Genomic DNA, 18,939 nt, shown 5'->3' on the forward strand with positions numbered 1-18,939 from the left:
AGTATCTGTTTTTAACCAGGGGTGTGTGCATGTGTATGTGTCGCACTTGGGGAGGGAGATACTGGCTGTGTTTGAGAAGTGGGGACTTTATAGCTGGGACTCCAGATTGTCTGTAATGGGCATGTACTGCATTCATTGTGTTTAAAAGTCAACAAAATGGTCCATTTGTGCATTTGATTTTTATTGGTTTAACATTTACTTTTAACATTTACGTTAGACATAAGAGTTCTGTTTTTTTCCAAGTTCGTAACTAATCCTGATATTGCCGCCAAGAAAAAGCTGAAGAAACACAAAAATAAAAGTGAAGCAAAGAAGAGAAAGATAGAGTTCCTGCGTCCAGGCTATAAGGCCAAGAGACAAAAGAGCCACAGCCTGAAGGATTTAGCAATGGTGGAGTGAAGTGCCCCCATGCTGACAGTGTCTCAGCTCACCCCAGAGCATGAACTTTCCAGTGTATCTGCTGGTATGAAAATCACAGCAGCGTTTATTATTTAAGTTAAATTTTGGCAGAGATTGTATATAATTATTATTATTATTATACAGTTTAATGTAATCATCTATTTTTTAAATAAAACATTTCATGATACTACTGTATCTTCACTATCTAAAAAACCTGTAACACTAGCAATGTAATTGAAAATGTTTAAGATACTTTTTAAAATAGCAAGTCAAAAGTTAGAGGAAGTTAGGAATAAATCATATGATTTGCAATACCCTTATGGAGGCAATTGTAAAACTTTATCAGAAGACTAAGAAGAATTTGCACAAATGGAGAAATATAACCATGTTCATGGATAGGAAGATTATCATAAGATGCTAGTTCCACCCCCCCCCCCACCCGAGTTGGATTTCATTGGTTAAATGCGTATCTGAGCAAAATCCCCAAGAGAGTTTTTCATAGTATCCTAACAAGCTGATTCTAAAATTTATACAGAAAATAAGCTGAGAATACCCATGATGCTCTTTAAAAAGAACAGGACGAGGGGTTTTTCCTGTCAGATATCAAGACACGAGAAGTGCTATCTATAGAAGGAACGTGTGATAAATTCTACTTATTAAATTTAAGAACTCCTTAGGAAAGAGAACTGGGAGATGGTATATACCATATACTGATAACGGATTACTAGTACTCGGGCTATATAATGAATCCCTAAAGTATCAACAAAGATAATCCAATAAAAAAAGTGGCAAAAGAAACAGGCATTGCACAAAAGAAATATAAATGGCCCTTAAACATTAACATTTAGATGATGTTATAGTCTTAAATATTAAAGTATCCCGGTTGATAGTCACTCCCTTGAGACCCCACCCCCACCCTGGCTACACGAGTCCCTAGGCTCCCAACCTTCCCACACCAGGAATTAAAGGCTTTACACCTGGACAAGTGAGGCTCCTGCAGCAGCTATGCCTAGTTGTTAAAACATTTTGCATCACTCCCATATTCCACCTAACGAACACTTAGGAAAACGCAAATTAACACCAAAATGAAATTGTTTCGAATCCTTCGGGTTGACAAAGCTGACAATACCAATGTTAAAGCAGGTACGGCAAAGGGAAATCTTGTAAACCAACCATAGGGTGTCTTTTGCTTCACTCTACACTTGATGTGGAAGTAACATTCTTTAGTGCCCAATATATTAGTAAGGGAGTCAGAAGATTGATCCTATGTGCCAGGCACTTGGCATATCTTTTATTTAATCCTCATAGTATTACTTAGAGCAGCCCTAAAATTAGTTATTTTATGGATGAGTACACTGAAATTCAATTATTCAACATAAGGATAACATAGGTTATAAGTGGCGTAATCAGGATTCAAATCCAGGACTGAAAGCCCAAGCTCTTTGTAATTTGTAATTATGGGTTTAGAATGTTATAGCTTATGACGTAGGAATCAAATGTACAAACGTTCATAACTTCGGCATCTGCGTCTTGATGTAGGTTTGTCTCAAACAGGCGTTCTCACACCTCCAAGGGGTTTGTAATGTGCCAAAAGGATGAAGATGGGGCATCTCAGACAGCCAATCTCAATTACCTCTAAGTGATTTAAAGTACGTGTATTGCTTTTGTAAAAATTTTAAAAATCAAAAAAAAAAAAAGTTAATGCTAAGACAAAACTCAGAAAGAACAAAATATCTCAGGGATATTGAACACAGCTATGTTTGTGTATCAGTAAATATTTACTGAGTGTCTATGTGCCAGGTGCACCACACAAAATGCAAGGAATACTAACAGTAAATAAAGTATGGTCTCTGCTGTCCACAATTTAAAGTGCATTTCAGGTATTCTGGTAACAGAATTCCACCACTCTTAATTTTTCAGTGTGATCACATAACAACACAACTACCAACCAGTTATAAAATAGAATGTTAGAGCTAAAACAAACCTTTGATATTATTTGTCCAAGTCTCTCGTTTTATAGAGAAAAGAAAAACTGAAGGAGTGGCCATCTGTGCCTAGAACTCATGTGTTCTGACTTTAAGTTTGGTGCTTTTCTCATTTTCAGGCTTCTCACAGAACAATGTTCAGTAGATCTTTATAAATATCAAAATCTGAACTCTTGTACCAGCAGTTTCCTGCTAGACAAGAACCTTATAATTTATACCATATTAAAATAAGTGTATGCTCTATTTATCCCATCCTGTTCTTTGTGATGAACCAGAGGGATCGGCGTCATCCAAGTGCTGACATTTGCTGCAGCTTCACGTGCCCTCCTGGGTATTTAAGACACAGGGGCTCTATGCCAGATGGCATCTGCCTGCCAGGGCCTCCCTCTCTCCACCTGTTCTCACAGTGATCATGAGCCTCCAGAGAGTACTTCGCCACTAAACACAGACCAAATTAGGAATGGGTGCTGGAGAGTAAGAAAAAGTCCCACGGGTAAGAGAAAGCCACATTTATTTGAGCTGAGGGAATGGCCAGAGAAGTGTAAAGGGACGAGGCCAACATCTGGAAGTCAGTGGTGGAGACAGGAAATGAAACCCTAGCGTTTCTGAGACCTAAGGGGCATGATGGTCTTCAGTTCACTTTACCAGCATCTAATTTTTTAAATGCCGGTTGCTCAACTTAAATATTTTTTTTAAATTCTCCCCAATATTAGAAATTACTACAGACTATATTTACTTGTCACATTGCAGCTAATCCTACAGCAGACTGGGCAGTTTGAAAAGTTCCTTTGAGCATAATTGTTTTTTGATGGCCTAGCAGTAAGCCTAATTATTAAAACCAAGAATTCTTAATTTCTCCCTTTAGAAGCAGGAAAAAAAAGACAGACTTTTCACCAAATTTACATGTCTAGTTACAGGTAGATTAAAGGAATAAAAGACAGTAAAGACATCTACAATGCTTCTTAAAATAGATATTTTTTATTTCCCTCAGTGTGAACTTTAATTTGTCGTGAATCCATCAAATATAACCATTTACCATTGTTTTTACTACCTCTACTAGTATGGACAAATAAATTTATCGACATTACTTTAAATGTACAGTGTCTCCTTCAGTTAGCATAATTTTATTTGAAGAATTAGGTTGTCTGTGTTGGCATTTTCAGGTGTAGCTTATGGGAAAAGCTTCTGACACTGAAGTATTATCTGAAGTATAACTTTGAAGTATTACTCACTAGGGGTTGAGTAGCCAACCTATCAGAACCCAAGACGCCATACATACATAAAACGAAGACATTATAACCTGTCCTATCTACATCATAAGGTTCTTGTACAAATCGATTAGGTCAATACATGTAAAATTTTTTGCAACAACTATGAAGTACTATAAAATGATAATTACAGATAAGTCAGTGAAAATAACCACCAAAATAATTGTTCAACTTCATGCCTATAACCAAAAGCTTTCGAACAAAGCAGCTTAAATTAAGTGGTCATTAAGCAAATGAAGATGTAGCCTACTCTATGGAGACAAATTTTTGGAAAAACTTAATTTATCTGAGGGGGAAAAAATCTACGATATTTATTAGTGTTTATGCCAACAAGCTGCAATCACTAATTCAAAAATATGAGGGTTTTTTCCCTCAATAAGAGTACATTCTTTAATAGGACCGTATTTCAATAAGAACTCCACACAAGTGGAATATGGACTATATACCTTAACACAAGAAAGCAAGGAAGGAATATTTTACATTACAAAGACCAGACATTCAGTTGGTTCAATCACGATGAGTTACCCTTCCAACCAAATAATTTTTTATATTTATTATAAATGTTGCCGTCAGTTCAGTATATGCCAACAAACATACACAGTTCTAACATTTAGTAGTGTGACGCACACTTAACTTTCCAAAAGGATATATGTGGCCTTCATTTCAGAGGAGCAGAAGTGACTGAATTACTGTCTGCTTTTTAATGTTTCAACTAACCTGTGAGAAGAGGAAATGGTTTTATAACATTAACTTCTTTCAGGTATAAAGTATGATCGTTTATAAATTTTACATTGGTGCTGGATTCCAAAGCATTTTAAATGATGAAGGCTAAGATAGTGACATTAGAAAATGAGGTTGCAGACTAAATTTTCACCAGGGTCTTTTAGCTTTCACTTAGTCTATGCTTTGAATGAATAATCAAAAAACAAAAATTTCTACTTGTTAGGCTGCTACTACTACAACCAAGCCAGATGTGGATAATTCGGAGGTGAAAACTAATCTCTGTCCTCAAAGAATTGATAATTTAATAAGCACATGCACAAATCAATTATGAGACAGTATAACAAGTACTATATCACTGATCTGTGACAAGGACATCTAACTATGTGCGTGGTAAGGCCGTGGGTACAGAGATATGTCAGGGAAGACTCCTGAAGAAAGCCTTAACCTAAGTCCTGAAAGATAAAGATTTGCAGGGTGAAATGAGGCAGGGAAAAAGAAAAATGGCAGGGGGCTGGCTTATCTAACTATAATCAGGAAGCTGTTAAAATAAAAGTGGATGCAAATGAAGACAAGTGGGAGAAAGGGCTGGAAGAACTTAATATTATAAGCTGCTAAGTAATTTGAATTTCATACTTAAGATGAAAGGGAATTACATGTATGTACACAGCTGCACTCCCAGAAATAAACAGCTGGCTTCTGGAGACGCACTTACCATTCCATTGCCTCATCAAGGCCAGTGCCTTTGGTTGCTGAAGTTTTGAATATTTGCCACTTTCGGTCCTTCAAAGCAGGTAACCCAAGTGAATTTGCCATCTCTGAGGGAGTCATGGCCTGTTCCATGTCCTGCTTATTTGCGAACACCACCAAAATGGCTTTTCTCAGTTCTTCCTCCTAAATAGAAGATATTTAATTTTGTCTTACAATTTGCTCCCTTGATTTAGGAAGAAATGCCAAAAAATACATTATTTTAAAAGCATATTTCCTAATTATTAATATACGACATTCATCATAAGTTATTTCAAATTATAGAGACATAGAAGTAAAGAAGCTTCACCCATAACACTATCTCCCAAACATGACGAATGTTAACATTCTAGATATTTTCTACTGCTTTATAGTTTAGATATTTAGTTTATTTAGTAAATAAATATACACATTTAAAATCATGTTAAAATCACATAGTTCCATACTTTGTTTTTAAAAATAAATATTAAATCACGAAAGATTTTCAAAATCACTAAAAGTTTTTCAAAAAAAAAATTTAATGGTTAAATATACACTACGAATGCATGCATCATAAACTATGTAACTGTTTTCCAGTATTAAACTTCCTAGATTCTTTCCATTTGGCTTTTAGAGAAACCCAAGTGACAGTCATACAGAAATCTCTGTGTGAATCTCTATCTCCTTAACACAAGTCTCTAAAAATAAAATCAAAGTATGAGCTTTTTTGAGGCTCTTGTTTACATAAATTAATGAACTGCTTTTCAGAAAAGTTGTAACAACTTTAATTCCACCAAAAGTGTATGACAGTGCCTATCTTCATTGCAGCCTTGGTAGAACTGGAAATTATATATGTTTCCAAACACAGCATATCATTATATGCTTATTTTGGGGGTATCAGAAATATGAATGTTATTAGTAATATATTTTTCTCCTGTGAATTGTACTCATTTATCTATTGAGTGGCAGAAGGTCTTGATGCGAATAAAAACATTAATCTTTAGTTACTGGTTATAAAACTGTGTCCTGGTTCCCTGGTTTTACCCTATTTTATTATCTGGCATCTGAGCTTTGGGAGTTTCTTGTTTGTATTAACATAATTAAATCTGTTTTTCTTTTGTAATTCCCTTTAATCCTTTGATTTACAAAGACTTTCCCCATCCAGAAATTTTAAACATATTCATTCAGATCTTATAGTTAATATCTATTTTCTACATTTAATTCTTTACTCTATTTAGATTTTTGCATACAAAAAAGATAAAACAAATTCACTTTGTGTCAAATGTATGAATCAGGACTATTACATCAGAATTTATAGACACAAAGTCTTATCTAATACTTATTGACTCATTCAATTAAAGGTTACTTCCTAATGAATAATTCAGTTATTTCCCCATAAGTTTATATAAGTCAAATCCTATTACCACAAATGACCTATCAACAATCCAGTGCAACTTGAGAACTATAAACTGAGGTTAATAATCATTTTTTATGTAATATTTTATATGATAAAAATCCATTATACCATGTGAATTACATCTAAACAAACTTTTATTTCATAAATCCAATATACCCAAGGCAATTAAACATTCCCTTTAAATTCTTTATCCTTAAATTTGGTCTAAGAGGCTCTTGTGATAAATACGATGCTATGTTGTTTTAAAAAAAAAAAAAACTAAGCCAAAGTTTAAAACTATTAGGTTTGCTAGTCAATAACAAGTCAGTAGTACAAGAAATCAGAAGTTCAAAGTATTCTAAGAACGCTTCTACCTATGTAATCAAATGGCCTAGAATTTATATTTAAACATTCAATGATTATATAATTCCAAATCATAGTTTTCACGAGGGAAAGAAACCTAATTTTGAGCAAAGGCAATTTCATTATTAAGTAATCATTAATATTTGAAAAACTTACTTAACAAATGGAGATTTTTTTAAAACTTCTAGCTGATTACTTAATGCATTATGGAATTCAGCCAGCCAATAAGTTATCTTAGGAACCCCTGTGAATATATTGAGTTCTTAAGTGCTATACACCATTCCACAGACCAGTGATAATGGGATATGTGTGTGTCTGTGTGTGTGTGTTCAAAGAACAGAAAGGTCTGTGTGGATGAGGCACTATAAACACAAGGAAGAGTGAAGAATGATAAAGCTGGGAGAGGTAAGCTGGGCCCATAATTGTGCCAAAAATCCAGAAATACATTTCTCTGAACTTTAATGTTTCTGAAACAAACAAATATGCCTTCTTATAATTTATGCCCATATCTGCTTCCATAAGCTAATTTATACAACTAAAAATAAAGACTTTTTAAAAAATTTCTTCTTAGAGTGATAAAATGGTAACTTCAGTTCAGAAAGAGTTCAATTCTGAACTCCTGGAAATCAAGGAATCTAGTGTAAAAAAACAAATTACAAGGCTGTTATTTATTTATTTTTTTGCAGGGGGGCGGGGGGGGGGGTCTTCAACCCTCTCCCCAACAGTATTTCTGAAATAGGAAGTAATGTGCACAAAAGAAAATGATACTAAAGGTATGGAGGAAAAAAAATCCCTGCTTTCCTTTTAATTATTCCTGCATGCAATAATAAACAATGGAATCGGCAAGCAAATGTAAATGATTTTCCCACATTTTAATAGTTTTCTTACCTCCAACATGGCAACTAACTCTGATTTAGAAATGCCAATTCGGTCTCGGTCACAACTGTCTACTACATAAATGACTGCATCTGTGTTTGAATAATAACATCTCCAGTATGGCCTAAAGAAAACATGGAAAGGGAGAACAGATTATCATGTAAAAGGAGAAATGAATATGTTAATTTATATGCTATGACTTGGCAACAATGGGGAGTTACATGCCAATCCTCCCCACCCATGTTAGAATCAATGCTGTAATGATGCATTGTTTCTGATGGATATAAATCATATCCCTCTTGATGCCAAGGGGTAGAAAGAATGCTAATAAACATTAAATCATATAACCAAGGAGTTTCAGAATGAGTTCAGACTTTATACTGAGAGAATATAACTTATAAAACCACTAAATGTACTGATAAAAAAAAAAAAAAGCTGTACACAGACCTGATCTTTACATCTTATAAATCTTTAGGAACTCCTTAAAAGGAAGAAATTCTTTTTAAAAAAATTAATACATTTTATAATAATAGGTATTAAATTGATCACTAAAGACATCAAGAAGTAGAAATGGCTAAAATTAGAAACAGACTCAAAAGCGGTTCAAGAAATAAAAGAAGTTAAAAGGCAGCAGGATGTTTGGGGAATGCATTAAATCTTTTAAGATGGTACCATAGTGAACAACCACTGACAGTCACCAAGCATTCAGTCGCCACGTCAAGGACAGAATGCTGGGGAGGAGACCTGAGTGTCAGAGGGCATCTATGTTTACCTTGGCCCCAAGTGGTGGTCCCAAAAGGTGTTTTTATAAATCCAAAATAGTCTGTCTCAAAGAGGAAGGGGCTGACGGGAACCAAGTAAAGGACCCATTTTAGTAAAAAAAAGAAAAAAAAAACACTACTAAAGTAATTTGGTCTTAAGATTTCCAAGAAAACATTTTTCATTTAAGAGGTATTTGAAAAACTGGCTTCCTTATATTTTAATTTAATTGAGAGAATAGGCAGTTTTACTTCATTTTAAACATTTTATTTCATTTAAATTACAAAAGATATATTTTGATTTACCTATAAGAGTCAATAAACATTAAAAATGACAAAATAATCCGGTCTTTGTACCATACCTGATACTTGTCTGCCCTCCTAAATCCCAGACTTGGAATTTAAGGTTCTTGTATGTTACCGTCTCAACATTAAATCCAATGGCTGGAAGATAAATCAAAGCGGTTTCTGCAGACTAATGCATTATGACTTCAAAATAGCCAATCTCGTAGAGTTTCCCCAATGCACAATAATTGTTGAATCACGTTAGTGGTTGAGATATTCCATTTAAAACAGTAAATAGTTCTTAACTCAATGGAAATTATGCTAAACTCCTCTCATAATACACTACTAGCATATAAGTGTTCAGAAAGTTATATTTACAAAGGACAGTTGTAAATATATTACAAAAAAAATTGGATTTTTTGAGTAGCAAATAAACAGGGAACAAAACCAAGAAAGCCTAGATTCTAAACTTCAGTGGATGAAGACACCGCAATGGCTATCTATATACTGCTTTATGGAAGCTGGGTTCTCTTAGGCTGGCAACCTCACAAACCCTCTGTGACTTCGAGAGCTCATTTGTAATAAGGTCATAGCTGAATCGCCAAAGGGGAGGTGTTCCATCCCTTTTACCAGCCATCCTTTGGAGGTGGAGCTCTGACAGCACACAGCTGAGGCAGGGTACCACTATTTTCACTTAAAGGAATCTAAAGAAAGGTGCAGAGGATGCTGAAAAACTTAGGAGTTATACATTACAAAGATTACTACAATTCTGCAAGCTAAAAAAAATCATAGGAGGAAAAAAAAATGGCGTAGACGATAGAAGTTCTGTTCATTCCTCTGGCGACCAAATCAAAGTTATGACCAAAACAAGGAGCAGCAGCAAGGAAAAATCGCCTAGGATCTAGAGGAACAAGCCATACAACTAGGGAGAAATCCAAGTAATCACCCTGCAATGGCAGAAGGTAGGACAGGGCGAGGACGCAGGGCTGCCCGGTCCCAAGCGGCTGAGTGAGACCGAGGCTGTGGCAGCAGCTGACGCTTCTTAAAGGGGCCGCGTCCGCAAGCAGATTTTCGCAGTTACGGACCTGCTCGATCTGAGCACCAGTGCCGATTCAGATGCGCACGGGGGCACCAGGGACTTACAGGAAGACACTGTCGGAGTGAGGAAAGAGGGGAGATTTGCTCTATACAGAAGTGCCTGCGGTAGCCATTTTCCCTGTTCAGCCCTCCCCCTTTCCAGTGCACAGACACAGAGCCGCCATTGCCATGAGGTCACCAGACTGGATAACACAGGCCGCTCAGCCCAGAAGGTTCCCTGAAACCCCGCTTCCCCCAACTCACAGCCCCACCAAGCCACATCCAGGTATATCCTCAGCGAGTCAGGTGCTCCTTGCTGAGCAGCACCTAGACTCACATTGGAGACAGCTGGCCTTGGTTTCCGGCATGGCCTTTTGAGGCAACTATAATCAACTATAAGTGGATTGCTTGCTGAATCTTAACAGGTGGCCTCAGAGGGGCAGAGGCTTGGGCTAAGTTTGGCCTGCAGCTGAATCCTTCTCAGTACTGTGCCACTGGACACCTACTTCACAAATTCACAATAAGACCAGGAGACTTAGAAGCTTTGTAGATAGAAACAGACATGGAAAGGCAGCCAAAATGGGAAGACAAAGAAGCAGAAACCATATGAGAGAACAGAACAGTCATCCAGAAATAATGGAGTCAAATAATCTAACAGATGGTAAAGCTCAAAACACTGGTTATAAAGATGATCAATTTATAAAGATAAATTCAGTGAAAATTTCAAAAAAACATAAAAATGGAAATGGAAATTATAAAAGGCAACCAGTATGAAATGAAGAACACATTATCTAAGATGACAAGTATGTTAAATGGAATAAACGAAGTGAATAAAGGATCAAATGTCCTGTCTAGAGGATGGGAAAGCCAAGGACACTTAATCAGAATGGCAAGAGATAAGATGCCAAGACTATAAAAATAATTTAAGGAGCATATGGGACACTATTAAGGGTCCAAATATCTTTCTGATTGGCGTAACTAAAGAAAATCAAGATGTTGAACAGCTGTTTAAAGAAATAACGATGGAAAACTTCCCTAACCTGGTGAAGGAAATGGACATAAAACCCCAGGTAGCTCAGAGAATTCCAAAAATCAGGGCTCCAAAGAGGCCTACGCCAAGACATATCATAATTAAAATGCCAAAGGTTAAATACAAAGAAATATTAAAAGCAGCAAGAGAAAAACAGATAGTTACTTATAAGGGAAAACCCACAAGACTGGCAGCTGATTTCTCAAAAGAAACTATGCAGGACAGAAGGGCTTGACAAAAAATATTCAACAGGATGAAGACCCAGGGTCTACAACCAAGAATAATTTATCCAGCAAAACTATCATTTAAAGTTGAAGGACAGATAGTTTTCCAGACAAAGATAAGCTGAAGGAATTTATCACCACCAACCCCGTATTACAGGAAATGCTAGAGGGACTTCTTTAAAAAACAAAAAAAAAGTATCAAAAACAGGAATAAAAAATGGTAACAACTACATTCCTATAAATAAGTACCTCAAATGGAAAAGAATTAAGTGCTGCAACTAAAAGAGTAGATGAATGAAAAGGAAAACAAGACCCCCCACATGTCGCCTATAAGATACTCACTTCAGATTAAAAGACACACAGACTAAAAGGAAGGAGATGGAAAAACATATTGCTTTGATGGACCTAGAAGGTATTTATGTCAGACTGAGAAAGATTAACACTATATGACCTCACTTACATGTGGAATCTAAGAAATAAAAAGAACAAACTAATCAGAAACAGACTCACAAATATAATGGACAAGTTAGTGACGGAGAAAGGGGAGGGGGGGTTTGGGGAGCTGGGAAAATGGGGAGAAGGGTTAAAGAAATACAAATTAGTAGCTGACAGATGGTCACGGGGATGGAGAGCATGGCATAGGGAATGCATTTAGCATTAATACATTGGCTAGGTTGAGGATCAGGGGAGGGAGGGAGAAATTGGGGCATCATTTTACGAACTATATAGATGTCTAACCAATGTACTGCATACTTGAAACTAATTAAAATAAATAAATTTTTTTTAAATCATAGAAAAAACTGACTAACAGCTATAACGGAACAATTAATACTTGTTTTAGATTTAAGTCTATATTGGTAAATGATTCGTATGTGTATATGGCTACTACGCCTATTATAACTAAAAAATAACTATACCGCAACAAATTGCAGTGAAAAATTAAAAAGTTCATGATGTCTCCCTTAGGATTAGGTAGGAAGTGTAATCATCATCTCCACCACAATTAGAAATACTTTATACGCAAAGGACAAGAGTGTGGTGTCACGTTAGCATTCACTGAGATGCAGTCTACTGGGCTGAATGTACTGCAGGGACCACCAAGCCTTAGACACTGCAGAGATGGGAAATTTTGAGAAGCAAAAACGAAGGGAACTAAAATTTACTGAAGGTGGCAAAGAGAGAAAAGATGTCACAAAGTTTTAAAAGTTCTTCTTTCATAAAAACTAGCTTTTTCAATTTATAAATTTAAATACTACTGAATATAGAGATATCTTAAATAAAAGAGTAACTTTAGAGGTATTATTTAAATACTCTTGAGCAAACTCTGAATACTTAATCTTAAATATATTAATCTTCTCTAAGTAAATTCACATCAACAAATTAGAAAAAGTATAAATAACGGAACAGTATTCTTATGTAGTCAGAGAGGACTATTCGAGAATATTTTTCTAAGATAGCAATAACCGATTTAAAGTTGAAGTGTTTCTTCTCTTGATATTTTTAGGTACCAAATCAATTCAATATTCAGTATATTCATCTCATATATTTACAAGTAATCAATAGAAATACTTAAGAGAAACTAATCTTAAAATACACAGCAACAAATACAGAAAAAAAACACACTTCACATGCAATACCACTTAACATCTTATGTAATTCTTTAAAGAGGTTTATAACTATTTTATACACTTCACTTATTTCACCCTCAAAGCCAGTGGATATTATCTTCATTGTATTTGGAAAGATATTGGCTCCCGATGAGAGTAAGTGGTTTACCTCAAGCTCATTTTTAAAACAGCTCTAAAAAGCAAACCTTAGCAGTACACCAGGGTCCATAAATTACACCAAACTGCCTCTTAGTTTATGAAAAAAAGTGTTACCAATAATATGTTCATACTATAAGTGCACAAACCTTATCATTTACTTTATTATATGAAGTATTAATTCAGAAATAAAGTCATGTTAGATTGTAAACAAAAAGCCCCTATAATTAGTTTATCACACCAACACTTACTAGGAATAGTAGTAACGACTTCTCCAACCTGTAATCTGTACAAAATTGTAGTTTTTCCTGCTCCATCTAATCCCAAAATTAAAATCCTCATTTCTCGGGTTCCAAAAAGACTAGAAAATATACTTGAGAAAAAGCCACCTAAAAAAATAATAAAAGTAAAAATGCATTAAATACCATTTTGTGAACTAGGTCCACAAAACATTTACTCTTGCCCTTTGAAAGCTATACCAAATTAAATATTATAATATTTTCCTCAATTCACAGGTGCAGATTTTTGCCCCCACTGAAATATATTATGCAACATTAAACAAAACAAGTAATTATTGTTACCATGTCATAGATACTATATCAAGAAAGCACAGATACACGAAAGAACAAGAGAAATATGACCAATGCCCTCATGGAGCTTACTCCCTACTCAAGAGACTGTGGATACGTTACTACGATCGCCCACTACCCAAAGAATTGCCATCTTCATTTGGAGGGCTGTAAACAAGTTAAAGAATTTGCACCTTCATTTGAGGCTCTAGAGCGGAAGGAAGCTTTACTCGATGCTTTTGATAACGACCTAGTTCCCTCAATCAACACTCCAAAATTTGAGATTAAAATTTCATTCAGTGACCAGTAAGTAACACCCTCCCCGTTTCCTTCTCCATCTGACTCTATTCTCTACACGAAAAGCTACACATAAACAGACAAGTGCCACGTTGGCTATAAAACAAAATTTATGAGCAACACCTCTCCTTGCATTTTTTAAATGCATGCAGTCCCAGCGACCAACGGGAGAGAGAATCAAGCCTCCACTATGGAGTCAGATCTCATCTTTTACTCAAGAAACCTCAGCGAACCTTGACTGACATGTTGCCAAGCTTCTTCCCAAGACCAACTCTGCCCCGCAAGTCGAGCTAGTCTGAGTCGGAGATGGAGAAGTTCATGGTCAGGGGAAAGGACTCGGGGCCGGGGTCCCGGGCCGCCGCCCCCACCTCGACCTCGCTGGGAGGAAGGGGAAAGAAGGACCAGGGCGCCCGCTGGCAGCGGAGTCCACCGCCGCAGGTGAAGCGCCACACCCCGGGAGAAGCTGGCTGCTCCGGGCTTCCCAGGCCCGCCCCTCTCCTCCCCGCGACCCCCGCAAAAGCGCCCAAGCGCCCTTCTCAGATCTCTCACCCATGATAAACCGCCTGTCTGTCCTCGTCGATTGTCAGAAACAGGCCGCGGCCTCGGCAGCAACTTTTATTCAAGCCCGGGTGCCGCCGCCTGCGCTCGCCTTGGCCTCCGGCTCCGGCTCCGGCTCGGAGGCAGTTTCCTTGGAAGCCTGGTCAGCCAGCAACTTCCACGTCGGACACCCGGCGGGGGCGGGAACGAGCGGCCGCCGCGACTGCGCGCCGGAACGGCGGCCTGAGCGTCCGCGTCGTTGCTTTCGACACCAAGTCCCCGGCGCTCTCGGGTGTAGATGCTGTGGAAGCCAGAAGAGAAAAAAAAAAGTCAAGGACCCAAATCTCTCCTGCTTTGGTTTTCTTGAAAGAAAGGGCTTCCGAAACAGGGAAGTTCGGATTTTCATTTTAAATTCTGACACCAAAAAGTGGCGAATCCGCTGACCAAGAATGCGAGTCGGGTTTGGATGCAGCGGCCCGACTGGACGTGGGCGCGGGCTGCGGAGCCGCGAGAGTTGTTAGTCCCGAAGCGACCTGCGGGAGCGGGCAGCTCTCCCTGGGGGCTTTCTCTGATAAGGCACTAGGACTACGTAATAATAATAGGAAGACCACCCTCTCTGCCACCAGTGCTGAGCCACCTTACACTTAAGGCCGTAACCGGAGATTTGTGGCGTCGCAGTGGCCCGCAGGGTCGGTGTTAGCGGCCCTTTACCCTTTCTTCCACCTGACTCTGCACCTGACTCCGTGATCCGCAGTGTTGACAGGCTGGTCCCGGCCGTGGGGATTTGGGCTGGAGACCTGTTCCCCCGAGGGTCATCTCTTAGGAATAACGTACGTGTTTGACAGTGGAATGTGGGAGGAAAGAAGCGGCAGGAGGAAGATGGGGAGAAGAGATTCTCCTAGACTCTTAATTTTTTAAAAGGTTGAGCACGATCTTTTAAAAATTCATGAAGATACACATAAGTAAACCTACCCCTAGTCCCCAGTCCCGCAGGTCTGCCTAAAAGAAACCATTGGTAACACTTTTTTGGGTCTCCTTCCAAATATAATTTTTACTATTTTTATTTATAATAGATATTTTCATCCATTCAATAGAAGTGTATGGAGTGCCTGTTTTTTTCTCTTTTGTTTCTGACTTCAATCTTCAGACTTAAGCCTGCCTGAGAGTTGAACTAGATTCGCCTATCGCTCTCTTCTCCCCTTTCTGTTCCCAGATCTTAAGTTCACGGACATTTTTTCTTGTAAAGAAAAGTTTAAGTGTTCCGATTTGTTTTGTTCTGTTGTTTGAGAAGGGGAGTGTTGAGCAACTCTTCACCTAAGCACCTAGACCTTTTAAAGGCTGCGCTTAAGCATTATATTTTCCAACTCTTGGACCTCAGCTTGCCACTGACCTTTCTCACCTTTTCTTCATCCCCCTCCAGTCTCTTTGTCAAGATTAGCTACTACCACTTGGCACATCTTGGTCATTGCTTCATCAAACTTATGCCCATGTCAAATTTATGTTTCCAGTACAATGCACGTAGGTTCCTGAAAATAGATTCCCCTTAAAGGAGAACCAAAAGGCAAGATATGCTTTAAACTTTATATTCACACTGTATATTCTGGGCCAAATAAGCAAATGAGATATATGTAAGGCTGCTGTGTAAACTGAAGTGCCATATACAAATTTAAAAAAAAACAGTTAATAATATTCTATAGTATTTCAGCCTTTAATAATGTGTATTAAGCGCCTAATTGCAAGTCACTGTGGAAATAATAGTGATTTAAAAAAATCCTTTAGGCAATTTGATCAAGAACTTAATTTTGAAAGTTTACCCATTCTTTGCTTTGTCTGTGAGGGTCTGATTTAATTTCCTAGATGCATCAAAAAGAAAAAACAGAAACTTCTTTGCCATTCACAAAAAACTTTGATCTTAAGAAAAATCTCAAAATATTAAAATAAGGTGTTTCCCTTCACAATTTTTCTAAAGTAGGTTTTGTACAAATAACATAGCTTTCTTCTGATCATTTACTATGTTCAAGGCCTTATGCTATATTTAAGCATTCTAAAAGTCTCTGCTCTCAGAATTTCTAACTTTTAGAAGCACTCATTAACCCAAGGGTGTTTAAAACAGAAAATTAAAATGGCTTCAAAAAATGTTGAGAAAAATTTATAAATAACAAAGCCATAAATATCCTAGGGAAATTTATTTATGTTGGCATCTTCTCCCTTCTCTTAATTCTCAATTCTAAGACTGGAGTACTTCTTACCTCCATAGGAACACAATTTTCAATGTGTGAATGTCACGTTAAGGTGGTGAAAAAATAAGATAAAACTACCATTTCATAGTGAGGAAGCAGAATTATAGCAGCATGCTGGAATGAAAACTAAATATTTAGATTATAAGTCTATGGAATTATATCCTGACAGGCATGTAGAATTGACATCACCTCTTTCTAGTCTTTGTTCAAATATATTTAAAATTGCAACCTACTCAACATCCTCCTTATCCTTATTTTTAAAGACAACTTCCATATAATTTTTTTACTTCTTACACTTATTATTTATTGCCTACTTTCTCTTACTAGAATGTAACATTTATGAATAGAAGTATTTTTGTTTATGTTGTTCACTATATTGTACTTGGGCACTAACCAAATATTTGTTAAATTATAAAATAAGTTCCTAAGGCCAATGCCATAAACATGAGTTAACTTAAATATATAGCATGCAATATTATTAAACTTGTTACCTAAAATAGCCAAGTTATCATCTTCAAGAAAGTTGTCATATTTGAAGAGAAACCAGTAGGTGGTGCTATTGCTTCAGACATTCTCAGTTGAATGAGATCAGTTGGTCCAATTTATTAAACATCGAGTGGACAAATTTAATCCTTTTCAAATCTTGTAGTCCAATAATAATTTACTAACTTTTTAAATGCGAATGTTTTAATGCAGTCTAAGTAAGTAAACTATCTTAAAACACTTATCTATAAAATCACAATAAGATCAGATAAGTTCAGAATCTTAAAACTAGAAGGAACCTCAATTTCAACCACCTCAATTACAGATGAAGAAATAGAAACAAGCTAGGCGACAAAGCCAGGATGGCAACCCCGATCATTTGGCTTCCAGGCCTAGAGTAACTAGATTGCGATGCTTTCTGTAACTGAGCCATTTACCAACTGATCTACACTTTTAGTAAATTGATTTTCAAATACGTGTTCATGCCCAAGAACTTGCTGCAGTTTCTAAATTTGAAACTTAACATTTCTGTGCGATCCACTGCCTAGTGAAAGTTATGTTCTTTTGCTTGGCTTTTATTCCACGAAGCAGAAACCTATGAAATAAGGCAAGTATAAATATGTGTGTAATAAATATAAGCTTCAGTAGGGCTTATCTTACCATCTATTTATAATTGTATTTTTTAAAAGGAGCATTTTTAAATTAGGTGTGTGATTTTTTACAAATCAAGATATGCCTTGAATTTCATATGTTTCCTTTTAATAACATTTTGGCAACAGAGCAGAATTTCTCTTTAGACTAAGGGGTTTTTTTTTCCTTAATCGAGATATAATTCACATACAATAAAATTCGCAATTTTAACTGTGCAATTCAACAGTTATTAGTATATTCACAAGGCTTGCAACTATCACCACTAACTCCAGAACACTTTCATCACCCCAAACAGAAACCCTATGCATTAAGCAATAACTCCCTACTCCCCCCTTCCCTAGCCTCTGGTAACCTCTAATCTACTTTCTGTCGCTATAAATTTGCCTATTGTAGATTTTTCATGTAAGTGGGATCATACAATATTTGTCGATTTGTGTCTGGCTTGTTTTACATAGCATAAGGTTTTCAAGGTTTATTTACATAGCATGAATCAGAACTTCATTTCTTTTTATGGCTGAATAATATTCTGTTGTGTTCATATGCAAAATTTTGTTTATCCATTCATCAGTTGTTAGATATTTGGGTGGTTCCCACTTTTTGGCTATTCAAATAATGGTACTATAAACATTTGTGTACAGGTTTTCGTGGGAATATCTGTTTTCAGTTCTCTTGGGTATATACCTAGGACTGGAATTGCTGAGTCATATGGTAACTCTATTTAACTTTCTGAGGGACTAGCAAATTTTTCTACAGCGACTGCATTTGATGGAACTGTTTCCCACCACTTTACATTTGCAACAGCAATGTTTGAGGATTTTTTTTTAGCCATATCCTTGCCAACACTTATTTTTCACTTTTTAAATTGTATCCATCTTGGGATAGATGCCTAATGATGCTGAGCATCTTTTCATGTGCTTATTGGCTATAGATAAATCTTCTTTGATGTAGTATCTATTCAAATCCTTTGTCCATTTTTAATTGAGTTATTTATATTTTTATTGTTGAGTTGTAAAATTTATATATTCTGGATACTAGACATTGATCAAATATCTGATTTAAAAATAATTTCTCCAATTCCATGAGTTGTCTTTTTACTTTTTGATAGTGTCCTTTGATGCAAAAGAGTTTTTAAGTTCGATGACATCCAATTTATCTAATTTTTCTTTTGTAGCTTCTGGTTTCGGTGTCATGTCCAAGAAACTATTATCTAATCTAAGCTCATGAAGGTACACACCTATATTTTCTTCCCCAAGTCTTGTAGATTCAGCTTTTACATTTAGATGTATGATCCA

At 36.6% G+C, this 18,939-nt stretch overlaps 2 protein-coding genes across 3 annotated transcripts in view; one reads left to right on the forward strand and one right to left on the reverse strand.

Annotated features, from left to right (window-relative positions):
* Nucleotides 1–3,471, forward strand: part of UTP20 (UTP20 small subunit processome component) — an 83,512-nt gene extending 80,041 nt beyond the window's left edge. For both annotated transcript variants that reach the window (XM_016127023.2, XM_036237356.1), the window contains one exon: nucleotides 244–3,471. In XM_016127023.2, coding sequence (XP_015982509.2) covers nucleotides 244–399 — 156 coding nt within the window. In that variant the 3' untranslated portion in view covers nucleotides 400–3,471. The remainder of the gene's footprint in view (nucleotides 1–243) is intronic.
* On the reverse strand, nucleotides 3,344–14,479 carry ARL1 (ADP ribosylation factor like GTPase 1). The gene is made up of 6 exons (XM_016127024.2): nucleotides 14,286–14,479; nucleotides 13,122–13,259; nucleotides 8,854–8,935; nucleotides 7,746–7,857; nucleotides 5,088–5,266; nucleotides 3,344–4,369 (listed from the first exon to the last, which is right to left on the reverse strand). Exons 1-6 carry the CDS (start codon nucleotides 14,287–14,289, stop codon nucleotides 4,339–4,341), a joined length of 546 nt encoding a protein of 181 aa, XP_015982510.1. The 5' UTR covers nucleotides 14,290–14,479; the 3' UTR covers nucleotides 3,344–4,338.
* Nucleotides 14,480–18,939: the final 4,460 nt, after the last annotated feature.

The sequence above is a fragment of the Rousettus aegyptiacus genome, unplaced genomic scaffold, assembly GCF_014176215.1.
Source record: "Rousettus aegyptiacus isolate mRouAeg1 unplaced genomic scaffold, mRouAeg1.p scaffold_m13_p_2, whole genome shotgun sequence".
NCBI classification, from domain to species: Eukaryota; Metazoa; Chordata; class Mammalia; order Chiroptera; family Pteropodidae; genus Rousettus; species Rousettus aegyptiacus.